Source organism: Anabas testudineus, chromosome 15 (assembly GCF_900324465.2).
Source record: "Anabas testudineus chromosome 15, fAnaTes1.2, whole genome shotgun sequence".
Lineage (NCBI taxonomy): Eukaryota > Metazoa > Chordata > Actinopteri > Anabantiformes > Anabantidae > Anabas > Anabas testudineus.
Window position 1 is genome coordinate 11,105,300 of NC_046624.1, and position 12,423 is coordinate 11,117,722.

Genomic DNA, 12,423 nt, shown 5'->3' on the forward strand with positions numbered 1-12,423 from the left:
ACATGGACACTGATTGAGACATTTCTGCAAAAAGCTATATGTATCAGCCTGATTCATGTATTGATCTTGCCCTGCAGTCTACTCCTCTTACCTTCTCTAACTGTCCTGACACTGGGATCAGTTTAGGAGGAGGCCCTCCAATGTTGCCGTTCAGAGTCCTGTTGTCCCTTTGTTCCTCTGAGTCACTGCAGGGGCTTGCAGCTGCCACCAAGAGGTTGTCGTTCCAGTCTCCAACCACCACCTCATCACTCACATACCCAAAGTTCTTATTAGTGCCACCACCTACTGCTCCAGCAACCGGTTCACTGCCGCCTGCCCCAGCAGAGTTACCAGGCCGGGGCTGCTTCTTCGTGGGCAGCGGCGGAGGCAGAACCTGGGCCTGAGGCTGTGTTTGGTTACTGATGACCAACAGCTGCTCCAGAGAGCTTCCGCTGCGAAGTGTGTTATCCTGGAGCCGGAAACAGCTAGTAGCTGGTGTGGAGCGCCGCAGTTTGGTAGTGAATTCGCTGGCAGCCCGGCAATGTCTCTCCTGGTACGTCCGGCCCGATATGAGGCTGCTGACAGAACCCATGGCTGTCCCAGGGCTACAAGGCCCACAAGTGCCAGAGCAGGGGCCTGGGGGGGAATGAGATGATCGTGGCCGGCACTGCTGGTTGTCAAGACCTGGATTGGGGTGGTCAGTCACAGGTAGTGCCTGAACCAAAGCCATGGCAGCCTGACGGCGTCAGACACACCACACACTCTGATGAGAGAAAGCAAATAAGGACAAAATCTTTAATTCATGCCAGATGTAACAATTACACATGCTCCAAGAGTTAATATCTATTCATACAAGGTTTTCCATTCACTATTTATAAGACATAAAACTTTCTAAATAGCAAAGATGTCATGGGCAATTTTATGGCTCTTTAGCTACTAAATGTAATGTAGTTCTTCCAAATAATTTATTCTGCTTTTTGTGACTAATATATAATGCAAAATGTTTATAAATATGAATTAATTTCATATTTTAGCAAATCTCTTGCAAGTCCATAATGAAACAAGACAATTTTCTGACTGAAGTATTATGCTGTAAATTAAACATGAGCCATACTAGGGATCTTGTAGGGTAAAGAGCTTTACTGTCATCTTTGAATTACAGAGCTAATCATGTCAACATTATGATTAAATTGTTTATAATGACAAGCTAATCTTAACTACAACATTCAAACTGTGCATAACGATATTATAATGCGATATATTTACACACTTCGCACACTGTACAAACTTATTATGATTAAAAACAATCCTCTTTGGAAGATAAAGTCAAATTATTGGTTTTAGGCCTGATGCCACAAAACTCATTAGCAGCAGCCACTTTACAGCAGTTTATGTGAAACACATCTCCTGGGGAAACAGCTCCCCGGACCCCCCTCCTAGTAAAGCCTCATCCCTCATTAAATACAGTCTATTTCCCCTTTGACAACACTACTAATTGCAATGTCATTAACAAGGCAGGTTGAGAAAAAAAGAGAATGGATTAAGTAGAGACTGAGAACAACACAGACAGAGGGAGAGAGAATGAGTCACGGTCATCAGCAGCTGCAGCTGTTCTGTGATTTTCCTGAATGTCCTTGTCTGAACTTGGTAAGCTGTCATCTGTGTATCACTTCTAAAGCAGTTAGAAATCTAGTAACTGTACTGTTTCATGTGCACAACACTCACACACATAAAAAAAAAATCTTAGAAGAGGCTCACTTGGTTGCTGCACTATTTTTAGAAGCGAAACATGGATACAGATTACTAACAAAAAGTAGAAGCAGATTCATTCTTCCATTTGCAGATAGTATTATCAGTGTTAGTTGCCCAGGGGGACATAGAGGGGACACATATCCTGAGCTTGTCGTGCCAAATCCAAATCCGTCTGGCCAAGTGGAATAATCCATGCCAGCTATGGCTGTACACAGTCTGCTAGAACTAACACAATCATACACCCGAAAGACACACAGTACATGTACGTAAACGTCTGGACACACAATATCAAAGTTAACATCAGTCATGTGAAGTCTAAAGTCTCAGTAATATAGTACATACTTTGGCATGCTTTAACAATGTCTAACACAAGCAAAATGCGAGCGACTGTAACATTTGCAGATAGCTGGATTAATGAATATAAAACCAAAAAATCAAAGAAATTCAGACAATGGTGCAAACAGTCCCTCCACTAAGACGTTCATAATGTTGCACTTGGTTGAAAAAGTATCTGAAAACGTGCTTGAAAGAGAGGTTTAAATCCAAAGGCAGTATCTGAACTCTCCTTTTTCACTTTTCCCACAACTACTACTGACATTTTTTATTAAATAACCACCACCAAGTTCAACACCATGAATCCCTGAAACTATCCATTATTCCTGTTTGCCTTTGAATTTTGGTCAGGTATGAACATGTTAGACTGTAAGCAGGTGGATGACATTATGTATGAGCTAATTTGCTTCAAGCATACTGAATCCTAGATGTATGTATTATACGTATTATATGTTATCATCATTATATATCATGATTTTAGGTCTCATCCTACATCGGAATTAAGGGAAAAAACAGGTTTTATCTAACTGTTTATTAATGTTTAGTCAGCAGGTTGGTTCAACTCCTGCTACTTGACTCCATATTAAGTGTGAGTATGTCTGTGAGTACGTGACAGGGAGTGAGGGGGAGTTGAAGAGAGGAGACAGACTTCATGAGTACACATGACTCAGAGAGAGAGATAAAGATATATGTGGTATGTGATCACTTCTCATGCCAAAGTAGTGATGCTTCACAGCCTTCATTCACCTTACATCCACCCATCCCCATTCCTTTTCTTCACTCCTGGCCATGACAAGGACCTCTCTGGTAGGGATAATAGAATAATAGAATTAACAACCCTTTGCAACTATCACTGCGCCCCTCCCCAACCCCAACTAGCTAACCCTGTGACCCCCTGATGAGCGGAGGGGAGCTGAACTCATTCTGTCCTCCCACTCCTGTGACCTCCAAGGGGTCTGTTTTGTTCTGGCTACTTGGGCAACAAATCCCAAAAGCTAATTTCCCTCTCTGATGTTGCTCTCCGGTTATTTCTTTAAAAGTTACCGAGGCACTTCACTCCTCCATTTATTGGCTGCATTCCTTTGACAAAGTGAAAATACTTTTACCATCCTTCCATCCGCACTCGCTGCTTCCTCCACCTTTCATTACACACATCCTCCTCTGCTGTCAGCAGCACAAGACAGGCAGAGAAAAAACATCCATCGTCACTAAAAATAGAAAACATCTCAAGTGCCTGAAATCATTCTGATAGTCTTTCATGAGGCGTTTCTCTCAGTCAGTCATTTGATTCAACATTCAAAAATAAACTCCGGCAGAGCAGCCTGCTATTATGGGGTCAAACTAGGGGCACATTACACCACATTCTGACACTCTAAAACTATTAAATGATGCTGGAAGGCTTAAAGGCAGCCTTACTACTTCTAACAGGAGCTGGAAATAAAACCAGTGGTTGTGATAGTCTACCCTCCACATGGCACCAACTACCTAGAATGGATAACAGCAGAGCTGACAGACGAAAGAAGTTCCCAGGTAGCTCTCTACCAGAAGATTCAGAAGTGGGGAATTAATCCCGTTACGATAAGTCTCTTAATAACGCCAGGAAAGGAAGCCCATTATTCCACAGCAGCAGATCACCCCTTGCAATCACTCACAACCTTCGAGTTGTTCCGGAGACTCTACTGGGCTCAGGATGGAGTTAGAAAAGCAAGGAGAAGAAAAAAGAGGAAAAAAGAAGGGGGTTTAAGGGCAAGGACACAAAGGCAGGCTGGGTGGGGGTGATGGCTAGAGGTTTAGGGGAATTCCAATACCAGGTAGTCCAAAAAGAGGCTCCAAAGAGGTCTAAGCTCTTGAGAAAACCAGGCATCTATAATCCTGTTCGGCCATTATTTGGCACTGGGGTCTGAACCTTGAGATCTCTGATAAAATCAGAGCGGAGACATTGGAGATGTTGTTCTATCCAAACCTTCAACATATTAATTATGAGAACACGAGGGACTTTTCTCTCTCCCATCTCTTTTTTCATCTCATTATTGCTTGCATACCCAAATAAGAGAGTAATGGCAGCTGAATCTACTGTGTTCGTTTAACTATGGTTGCGCTGGTTAGGACTTTTATTTGATATGAGCAGTAACTGTGAAATCAAAACAATGTGAAATACCCTCAGTCCTGTCAAACTGAAACTCAAGGCAGCAGGTTTGTTGAGGATAGTTGTGTGGAAAGCTGTTTAAACTTGGATAATAAACAAGCCATCAAAGTGTGATGCAAAAAACTAAAAAAAAAAAAAAAACTGACTTCATTACCAAACTAACACAAACTGATCTGCTTTCTTAACAGCTGCAACCTCCTAATCAGGGTGAATGTAACCTATGCCCCTATACTAGTTAGTAAATATGACACATAAATGTAGGTGTGGAACTAATGATTATCAAAAAGTGTGAAGAAGTCTGTTTTGACAGAAGATGTAAAGATCCAATGGTGTAATACATGGAAAACAGCAGATTACTATTTAACAAACATCTGTAAATGATTAAATTTAACAAAAATAATAAATCATTTTCTCCAATTTTGGTACAAAACACTTTTTTACTTGTTTATTTAGAGTCACGTTTCTCGTGAGCTGCAGTTTAAGCTGCACTGTGATCTCCATTTCTAAAAAACAGCTGCCTGCTGGAGGTGAGACTGAACCAAGGACAAGTGAAGAGTAAAACCAAAACAATCAGCTGAATGAGCTGAATGAACTGCAGTCATGTGCTGCTTCTCTGCAAGTTCATCACTACAAACATGCCACATTACACTCACGATTAATGCAGCTTTAACCTTTGATAAAGGTGACATGTTTTAGGATCCTTCACCTCATTCCTCCACTTTCATTCTCCTTTCCTGTTGCTAATTTTCACCCATATCCCTTTCCTCCCTTCCTTTCTTCCTGTGCTGGGTTATTGCTCCACTGCTCTCCTCCTTCCCTTTCCATCCCCCTTTTACAACAACTGCCTGCTCACTGGTCTATGCAGCTAGATTTTCATCTGCCCTCTCTTGACAGCAACACTACAGCGTGACTAACTTAAGGCAAAGCCAGTGTGAAGACCCGAGCAACAGGTGGAAAGTATAAACTAGTGAGATCAGGGCAGGCATAGTATCAATGCGGGAAAAAGTATGAGTATGCAAGCAATAATGAGAACCATTTATAAAAAATGCCTTAGTCTAACATCTCTTGGTCTTTGATGGGTGGTCACTGCACAGCAGAGTTCGGCTGATAACAGTAGTCGGAGACACACAAACTGATGGCTGAGTGTCCAAAATAAAGTAGGATATTCAGAGAGTGTGGTGTAAAGTTGAGAGCTTGTTCAGACCAGCAGAAATATTCCACTTTGGTATACAGATCTTGGGTGGCGTTGATTAATCCTCACACCAGTAATCCCAGTGGATGGCGAGAGGAAGACAGACAGTGAAACTGAGGTAGAGAGAGAAATTCAACAGGCTAGGTGAGTCACAGTAATCCTCACCGGCTGCTAACAAAAGAAAATCCACAAGTACAGGCAAGGCAGACACTCACTGACACACACAAAAGCTCAGCAAGGCAATCAGTCCGCACCTAATCTACTCTCCCATTTATTTGTCACGTATCTACTCGCTGCAACTCCGTAATAAAACTTCAAACAGGCAAGAAAATGGTATTGTAATGAAGTCAGTCGACTCCACTGTAAAACGAGAGAAGTCTTTTAATGTTTTGCCAGAAGACCTGAGGTTATATTATGCCTCCATTCCAACACAATGACTGTCTGTCTGAGCGGTCGCTCACTGTCACCTACCCCCAAATAGCTTGGCTTTAAGGCTTCAGTGTGTGTGACTTTGAGATTGCTGAATGCATAAAAACCTACTCGGTGCTCATTAAGTCATTGTCTTGATGCCAAATCATTTTATTCCAACCAGAGAGACACTGTCCTCTTTGGAAACGTAATGTGGTTAACACAGTAGGTTCACAAAAATTGGGAGTTTAAGTGTACACGAGTGCTGCCGGCTCCGACTATTAAACCAGGTTTTCTGCTGTGAAACAAACTTTCTAAAAAGTGAGTCTGTGCATGAGTAATTGGCAACAGATCCTCACTTAGTCCACTTCTTTTCTTCCCCTTCTTTTACAACCAACTTGTTGCTGTTGCAGACCTTAGCTTCTCGCTCTGTTTGGAGGCATTGCCATGGCAGCGGAGGCCCACAGCTTTCAAGCACGGGGTGTAATGAGATAGAGCGACAGCAAGAGTGGAAAGGGAAAGTAGGAAAAAAGAGGGGAGTGAGCGAACAGAGTGAGTGAGTTTTGTGTGTGTCTAACTGTCTGACAGCAAGCAGGTTGTCTCTTTAGCATCTCAAAGCATCTGGCCTCAATTCGGACGTATTAGGCGGCTGGTAGTTGGGTGAAGAAAGCCGAGATTTTTTTTTCTCCATCACTACACATATAACTACAGAGAAGCTGACAAGGTCCCTGTGGGGGTTGACAGCGAGAGCAGCCAACAACCTATTGAAATGGGATGCAGCAGACCTCAGTGCCATGAGACTGGTGACACAGCCTTGTGAAAACATTATGATAATTTGGGGACTCACACTGTCAGTCATATACTTACTCATGGGTCCCGTCTCTACAGCGAGTATGGGTTGACTGAAACAAGCTTGCATGCACATTTTGTCGAGGCGAAATCCTTAGAACTGACAAAGCGTACGATCATGCCTTCAATTCCTTAAAACCTCTAAGGCTAGGCATCTGACAGTTTTTGGTACAGGTGCAGAGTTTCAGTACCGATACTGACAGAAATACTGTCTTCAGTACCTTACTTTCCACAAAATCATTCTTTTTCTTTAACACATGCACATTATTGTGGAGAAGTTACTTCCCGGAGTCTCCACTGTCAGTTTCACCGAAATCACAGGATGTCACATGTTATTTAATCAACTATTTGCTAAAACAAAAAAAGTTAAAATAGATATATTTAAACTTACTAGATAAGCATAATTATAAGTCTGATAAGGTATTGAATTCTAGGATTTAGTACTTGACAGTGAAGTAACAGTATGTGAAAAAGGGTGAAAAAGGGGAAGATGGCTGACATTCTTAGTTTGCTCCAAATGCTGGATTTTCCAGGAGTTTTTCCAGGCGCTTGATAGTTATCCAGCAGCGGTCAGTGGTCAGACCTGCAGACACTGGAAATACCATGAATGCCGGTGGGAGAGACACGGGGATTAGTCTGTGCAGTGTGCTACTGTTTGTCAGGATCAATGACGTGGACAGCTACATTTTCTTATCAGCGCAGGAGCAGGTCATTGTTTTAAATCTTTGCTGAGTTTACTGGAGTATATTTTGGAAAATCCAGGCAGTTCTGACTTGTCATTGTGCAAACGTTGGAGAGAATAGTAAAGCTTTCCCTCCTAAAGTTCCCTTCCTCCCCCCCCTGCTGGTTCGGCTGTGTGAACAGTGGGGGCCCATTGTTTCAGTATAACAGAGGGCAGAGAGCAAAGAGAAAGGGTTGGTTATCTCACACTTTGACTGTCAACGTGACCCAAAAGGGAGGCAGGGAAATGACAGGGCTTCTGATTGTGTGACTGCGGTTTAGTTACTACCAGGCTGCGCTGAGGAAAATTACAACACAATATTATAAATGGTTCAGAGATTTCAGCAAAGGTGTCGCGGCTTCTGTGTAAAAATCACAGCTAAGGAAGAATATAGCACAATGCCACCCACACGCACACACACACACACACACACGCACACACACACACACACACGCACACAAACGCACAGTGCTACTAAATACAGCCAGGCAAATGAGTTCCACAGCAGCTATTACATAAGCAGCAACGTCTGAGTTTAACTGTGCCAGCCTCAATGTATAATTCAGTTCCACTCATCTGGGAAAATAAATGACATGGCAAAATATGCCCATGTGCAGACGTATTCAGATCTACTGTCCGTGCCCATGTGAACTCGAGAAAGGTGGAGGGGAGACAGACTGTCGTGGAAAACACTCATTCAGCAAACTGAAGAGAAGCTAGGTTGGCTTCTCATCTCTCGGTTTCTCTGGCCTCCTGTGTTTCTGCCTCTGCCTCTTTCTCTGAGTCTCTCTCCTTCAGCGTTTCGCCGTGTTTCTCAGCTGGGGGCTTTACATAAACACCTGGCATGAAATTTAGTTGACTGGAAAATAATGGAGCAGAGAGCAGGATGTCGATCGAATCTCAATCCAGTTCTCAATTCTTTATTGAATCTTATCGGGGTAGTTCGTTTGCTGCCAAATGAAGGCATGTACCGCTTTAACTCAATATCGTACCTACACCATGTAGATTTTAGGATGTTGGCCACATTTTGTCACTGCTCTGTAACATATAGAAACACAGTCCTTACTCAGTTTGCCTTTTGCTGTGAAGGAAAACAGCATTTGCTCCTCACTGGGGGGGCTGTGCTACAGCTGCAGAAATAAAAACAATCCTTCAGCAAATATCAGCCAAACAAATTGAATATTTTATTTTCTTGCATGCACAGCGTATTTAATGCTACTGGAACCATGCTACAGGTCCCAGAAAATTGAGAACTGGGAACTCATCGTTCAGAAGTTGTCCCTTTAACAGTTGAGCTGTGTCACCATGTTCAGTCGGTCTTGTTGACAACTGTTTTTATACAATATGTCAACGGTTTAATGTTATAGATCCCTGTAGACATTTAAGAAACGTGTGAATGTAAGACTTGTTATGAGATTCATAGGCCATGAAAGGAAAACCAAAGTAGAAAACAAACAAACTACATTCATTTGGACCTCCTTTACTTACGTCTGTCAGTACTGTACACTCACTTGTACACATCATACTTTTATTCTCTTAGTAATTTTACTATTATTATTTGTTATTAATTCAGCCCATCCTATTCACATAAATGATGATGACAAAAGATTACAGAAAGACTCTCACTCCCACCACCCACTATGACCTCAATAATAATAAACATATATAGTATAATTTCTAAAAGACAAAAACTTGTGGCAGAGCTTCTACATTGGATTGTCAGAAGTTCGCCAGTCAGTGTACATACATGTACACACAGGAAGCATGAGTCAACATAGGGTCACATGTGTAACGTGTAACACACGTTTACCTCATTTGTTTTGTTCAAATCAGATGAGGTCACATCTTCTTCATGTCTGTCTCCACTCCTAGTCAGCTCCACCACACCCCTTAAGTTAAACTCTACGTCAACGTTTGCCTCTCGACACCTGCCCATTTACAGACGTTGTGTTTATAGAGTGGAGCGTCAGCCCAAAACCCAGTGGGTAATTACAGTCTTCTTCCAGCGTGCTCTCAAACGAAACCTCAACATGACACAGTCAAACAGACAGCTACTACAAGGGGTTGAGTGAATGAACAGGCTTCTAACCACTCTGACTATAAACATATCTGCTGATGCATCACTTTGGGGCCATAACAAACTTGATGAGAAACTACAATATGTGGCCCAAGGCGCACACAGTGTCTTGTAATTACATGCAAAGGGATAGATAGTGGGGAGCAGCCTCGTCACCGAGAGAAACACAAAGTTGAGTCCTGTTCCGGATAAAGACACTTCTGAGATGCAGCCTCATTTTCTGCTATGGTAGAAATATATGCTGCCACGTGCTCCTTTTATCTTCTGTGTCAGTGTCTGCACACAGATTGAATAACACCCTCCTTCCTCCTGCAGGCCAACTGTCCAGCAACACTTTTTCTTAAGTCTAAAATCTCTAATCAACACCCCAGAAGTCAGTAATGGGCAAATTACCCAGAGTCAGGATTGGAAAATCTGGGTTCACACACCACCAAAACTGATCGACCTACCGCAACCAATTCAAGCCACAGGGCTTGTTTGCCCCAGCTTGTCCAAACGTCTGCAGGGTCATTAGAACAGCTACAGCTGTAAAAACTTAACCAACTAACGCAGTCAATGCCAGTCAGCTGATTCTGAATCATCCAGCTGCCTTCAGTCTCTGGCACAATAACTGGAAACTAAGTTTTCCATGAATTCATTGTTATTACTTGAACCATTCAGATCGTAGTTTATTCAGGTTTTAGAAGTCACTGCAGACTTCTTGGTTTTCATAGGATCCTACAACTAGTTTAGAATCCTGTTAAAGTGTGTGTTTCTACACGAATGAGTCTGTCAAGCAACTCTTGTCTCAAGCTCTTTCCGTTACCTTCAATTAAAGGCATTTCCACTATCTTTAATGGCTTCACACCGACTCAAGTTGCTCATGAATACAAAGTTTCCTCAAGCGAATGTGTATTCACGCACACAAAGCCAAACTGGAATAAAGAGTGGTTTGAAGAGTGTCTGAGTTTAAGTGAATTTAAGACACACACATGCACTCATATTTCACACACACAAATGCAGACACATGCACAAACACACTCTCTACCTCACTGTACACTCACCCCGGTGAGAGCCCTGCATCGCTGCCTCCACTTCTTTCCGTCTCTCTTGGAAATAAAAAAGATTTTTAAAAAATCACTACAGTCTGTTTCGGCTCCGATTCTCTCCCCCGTCCCTCCTTCTTTTTTCCCGGCTTCTACCTCCTCTCTACTATGCTCCAGCTTCCGGCCGTTGCCTCTGCGCCGCTCCAGGACTTCATTTCCCGACAGAAGGACTTTCAAATGGAAGCTCCAGTATTTTCCTGTCCTGTCCTGTCCTCTCCTCCTCTCTCTTCTCACTTCACTCCAATGTTCCTCCTCTCAGCTTTCCTTCCCTGCTGTCTCCCTTGGCACCGCCTCCCGTCCCCCTCCTTCTCATTCCTCCCTCTTCTCTCTCACTTTTGTCTGCCTACCCCCCTTCCTCTAGTTTCCCTCTTTTAACACACACACACACACACACACAGAAACATATCTCGCTCTCCTCCCCCTTCTCTTTTTAGCCTGAGCTTCGTCCATCCCCTTCTCCTTCCACACAAATTCTCTGCATCAACACAATCCTGCATCAGGTTGAACATTTTTAAAAACTGTATTCACTTTTGTGTGTGTGCAGTGTGTGAAAGCAGCACGGGCCAAAGGGATCAGGGGAACACCTCCTCTTACCCCAATTGTCTGCATCTGTCCTGTGACTAAATAACAGCACTGTTACACCCCATTGTGCAATTATCAAAGAGATTGACTACATCAAGAACTGAAGCCACAAGAGGGAGGGAGAGATTGGTGGTGATGTATATTACATAATATGTTCATGCTCATGTTTGCACACCTGCCCTTATGTTATTCTGTTATTACTGTTTACTTGACTGTGCATATTCTGCTTTGCTGTATTTTTATTTATAAGATGCACAGTCAAGCTTGTTGGCACAACACTTTCATTTGGGATGAATTAAGTACGGTAGTATCTTATCTTTTTCTAAAGGTATGAAGACAAGGTTAACTTTTCATCAGGTAACAGTAAAGTGAGTGAATGAGTGGAAACTCAAATCAAACAAAGTGAAGAGGTGTTGCAAGGTTTTTAGGGATTTGTTAAAAAGGTGATGGTGGAAAAGTAAATGGGTGTGTTTCAGGATTAACATACTATAGCTTAAAGCTAAAACAAATTGTCCTTAGATCCACAGTTTCCACAATCATTCAATCTACTGTGTTAAAAAATAGCCTAGCAATAATGCTACTTACTACTTTTTATAGGCTGATACATTTAAATATCTTATTTTATCTGACTGGAATGGTGGAAGCCCCTAAAAACTAACAATGTCCTTTGAGTAATGGAAATAAGCTTTTATTTTTATTATCCTTATATCTAATTTAACTGTTATAGGTCAAAACAGTATTTATTTTGGCAAACACTGTGAATCTATCTATGTAAAGAAAAATAGGATTGTGTTTGTCTATTGTTATTATCAATCCGTCTTTTTCTTGTTTTTTTTTCACGTAACATTTTGTAAAGATTTCCATGGTGCATAGAAGCTGTATTGTAATAACTTTGGCAATCACCTGGCAATTTCACATGGCTCATATTTGTGGTTTTACCTGAAATGGCCTGTGATGTTTGGTACAGACATAATGTTCAGACAGACAGAGCGGCTGACATGCTGGGAAACAGTTGGATTGTCAGGAAAGTTCAACTGTTCAGTTACTTTGGCCGTGGATTATTCCCCTATGTTTCAGTACTAAGCCACTGCACACACTGATGTGCTGTGTTGTATACAGCATACCCACTCTGCTTTTATTGTTGTGTGCTGCCATGGAAAAAAACAGTAGGAGGATTGAGTAATGCTGGAGGAGAAGGGTGTGTGTCTGTGTGTGTGTTGTGTTCTCTCTCTTTACTGGAACTTCCCTGTACCTCCCTCTGAGTCCCACGGTGGCATAACAAGTGAGAAGAGAGTTCAC

At 42.2% G+C, this 12,423-nt stretch overlaps 1 protein-coding gene across 2 annotated transcripts in view; it reads right to left on the reverse strand.

Annotated features, from left to right (window-relative positions):
• The window catches only part of LOC113159477 (leucine zipper putative tumor suppressor 2 homolog), a 35,945-nt gene that overhangs the window by 6,530 nt on the left and 16,992 nt on the right, over positions 1-12,423 (reverse strand). Inside the window, exons 1-2 of one of the 2 annotated variants that reach the window (XM_026356198.1) lie at positions 10,501-10,810; positions 92-742 (exon numbers count right to left, since the gene is read on the reverse strand). In XM_026356198.1, the coding sequence (XP_026211983.1) occupies positions 92-709 (618 nt within the window). In that variant the 5' untranslated portion in view covers positions 710-742; positions 10,501-10,810. Of the gene's footprint in view, positions 1-91; positions 743-10,500; positions 10,811-12,423 lie in introns of those variants that run through there. The other variant, XM_026356199.1, reaches the window with a different exon arrangement.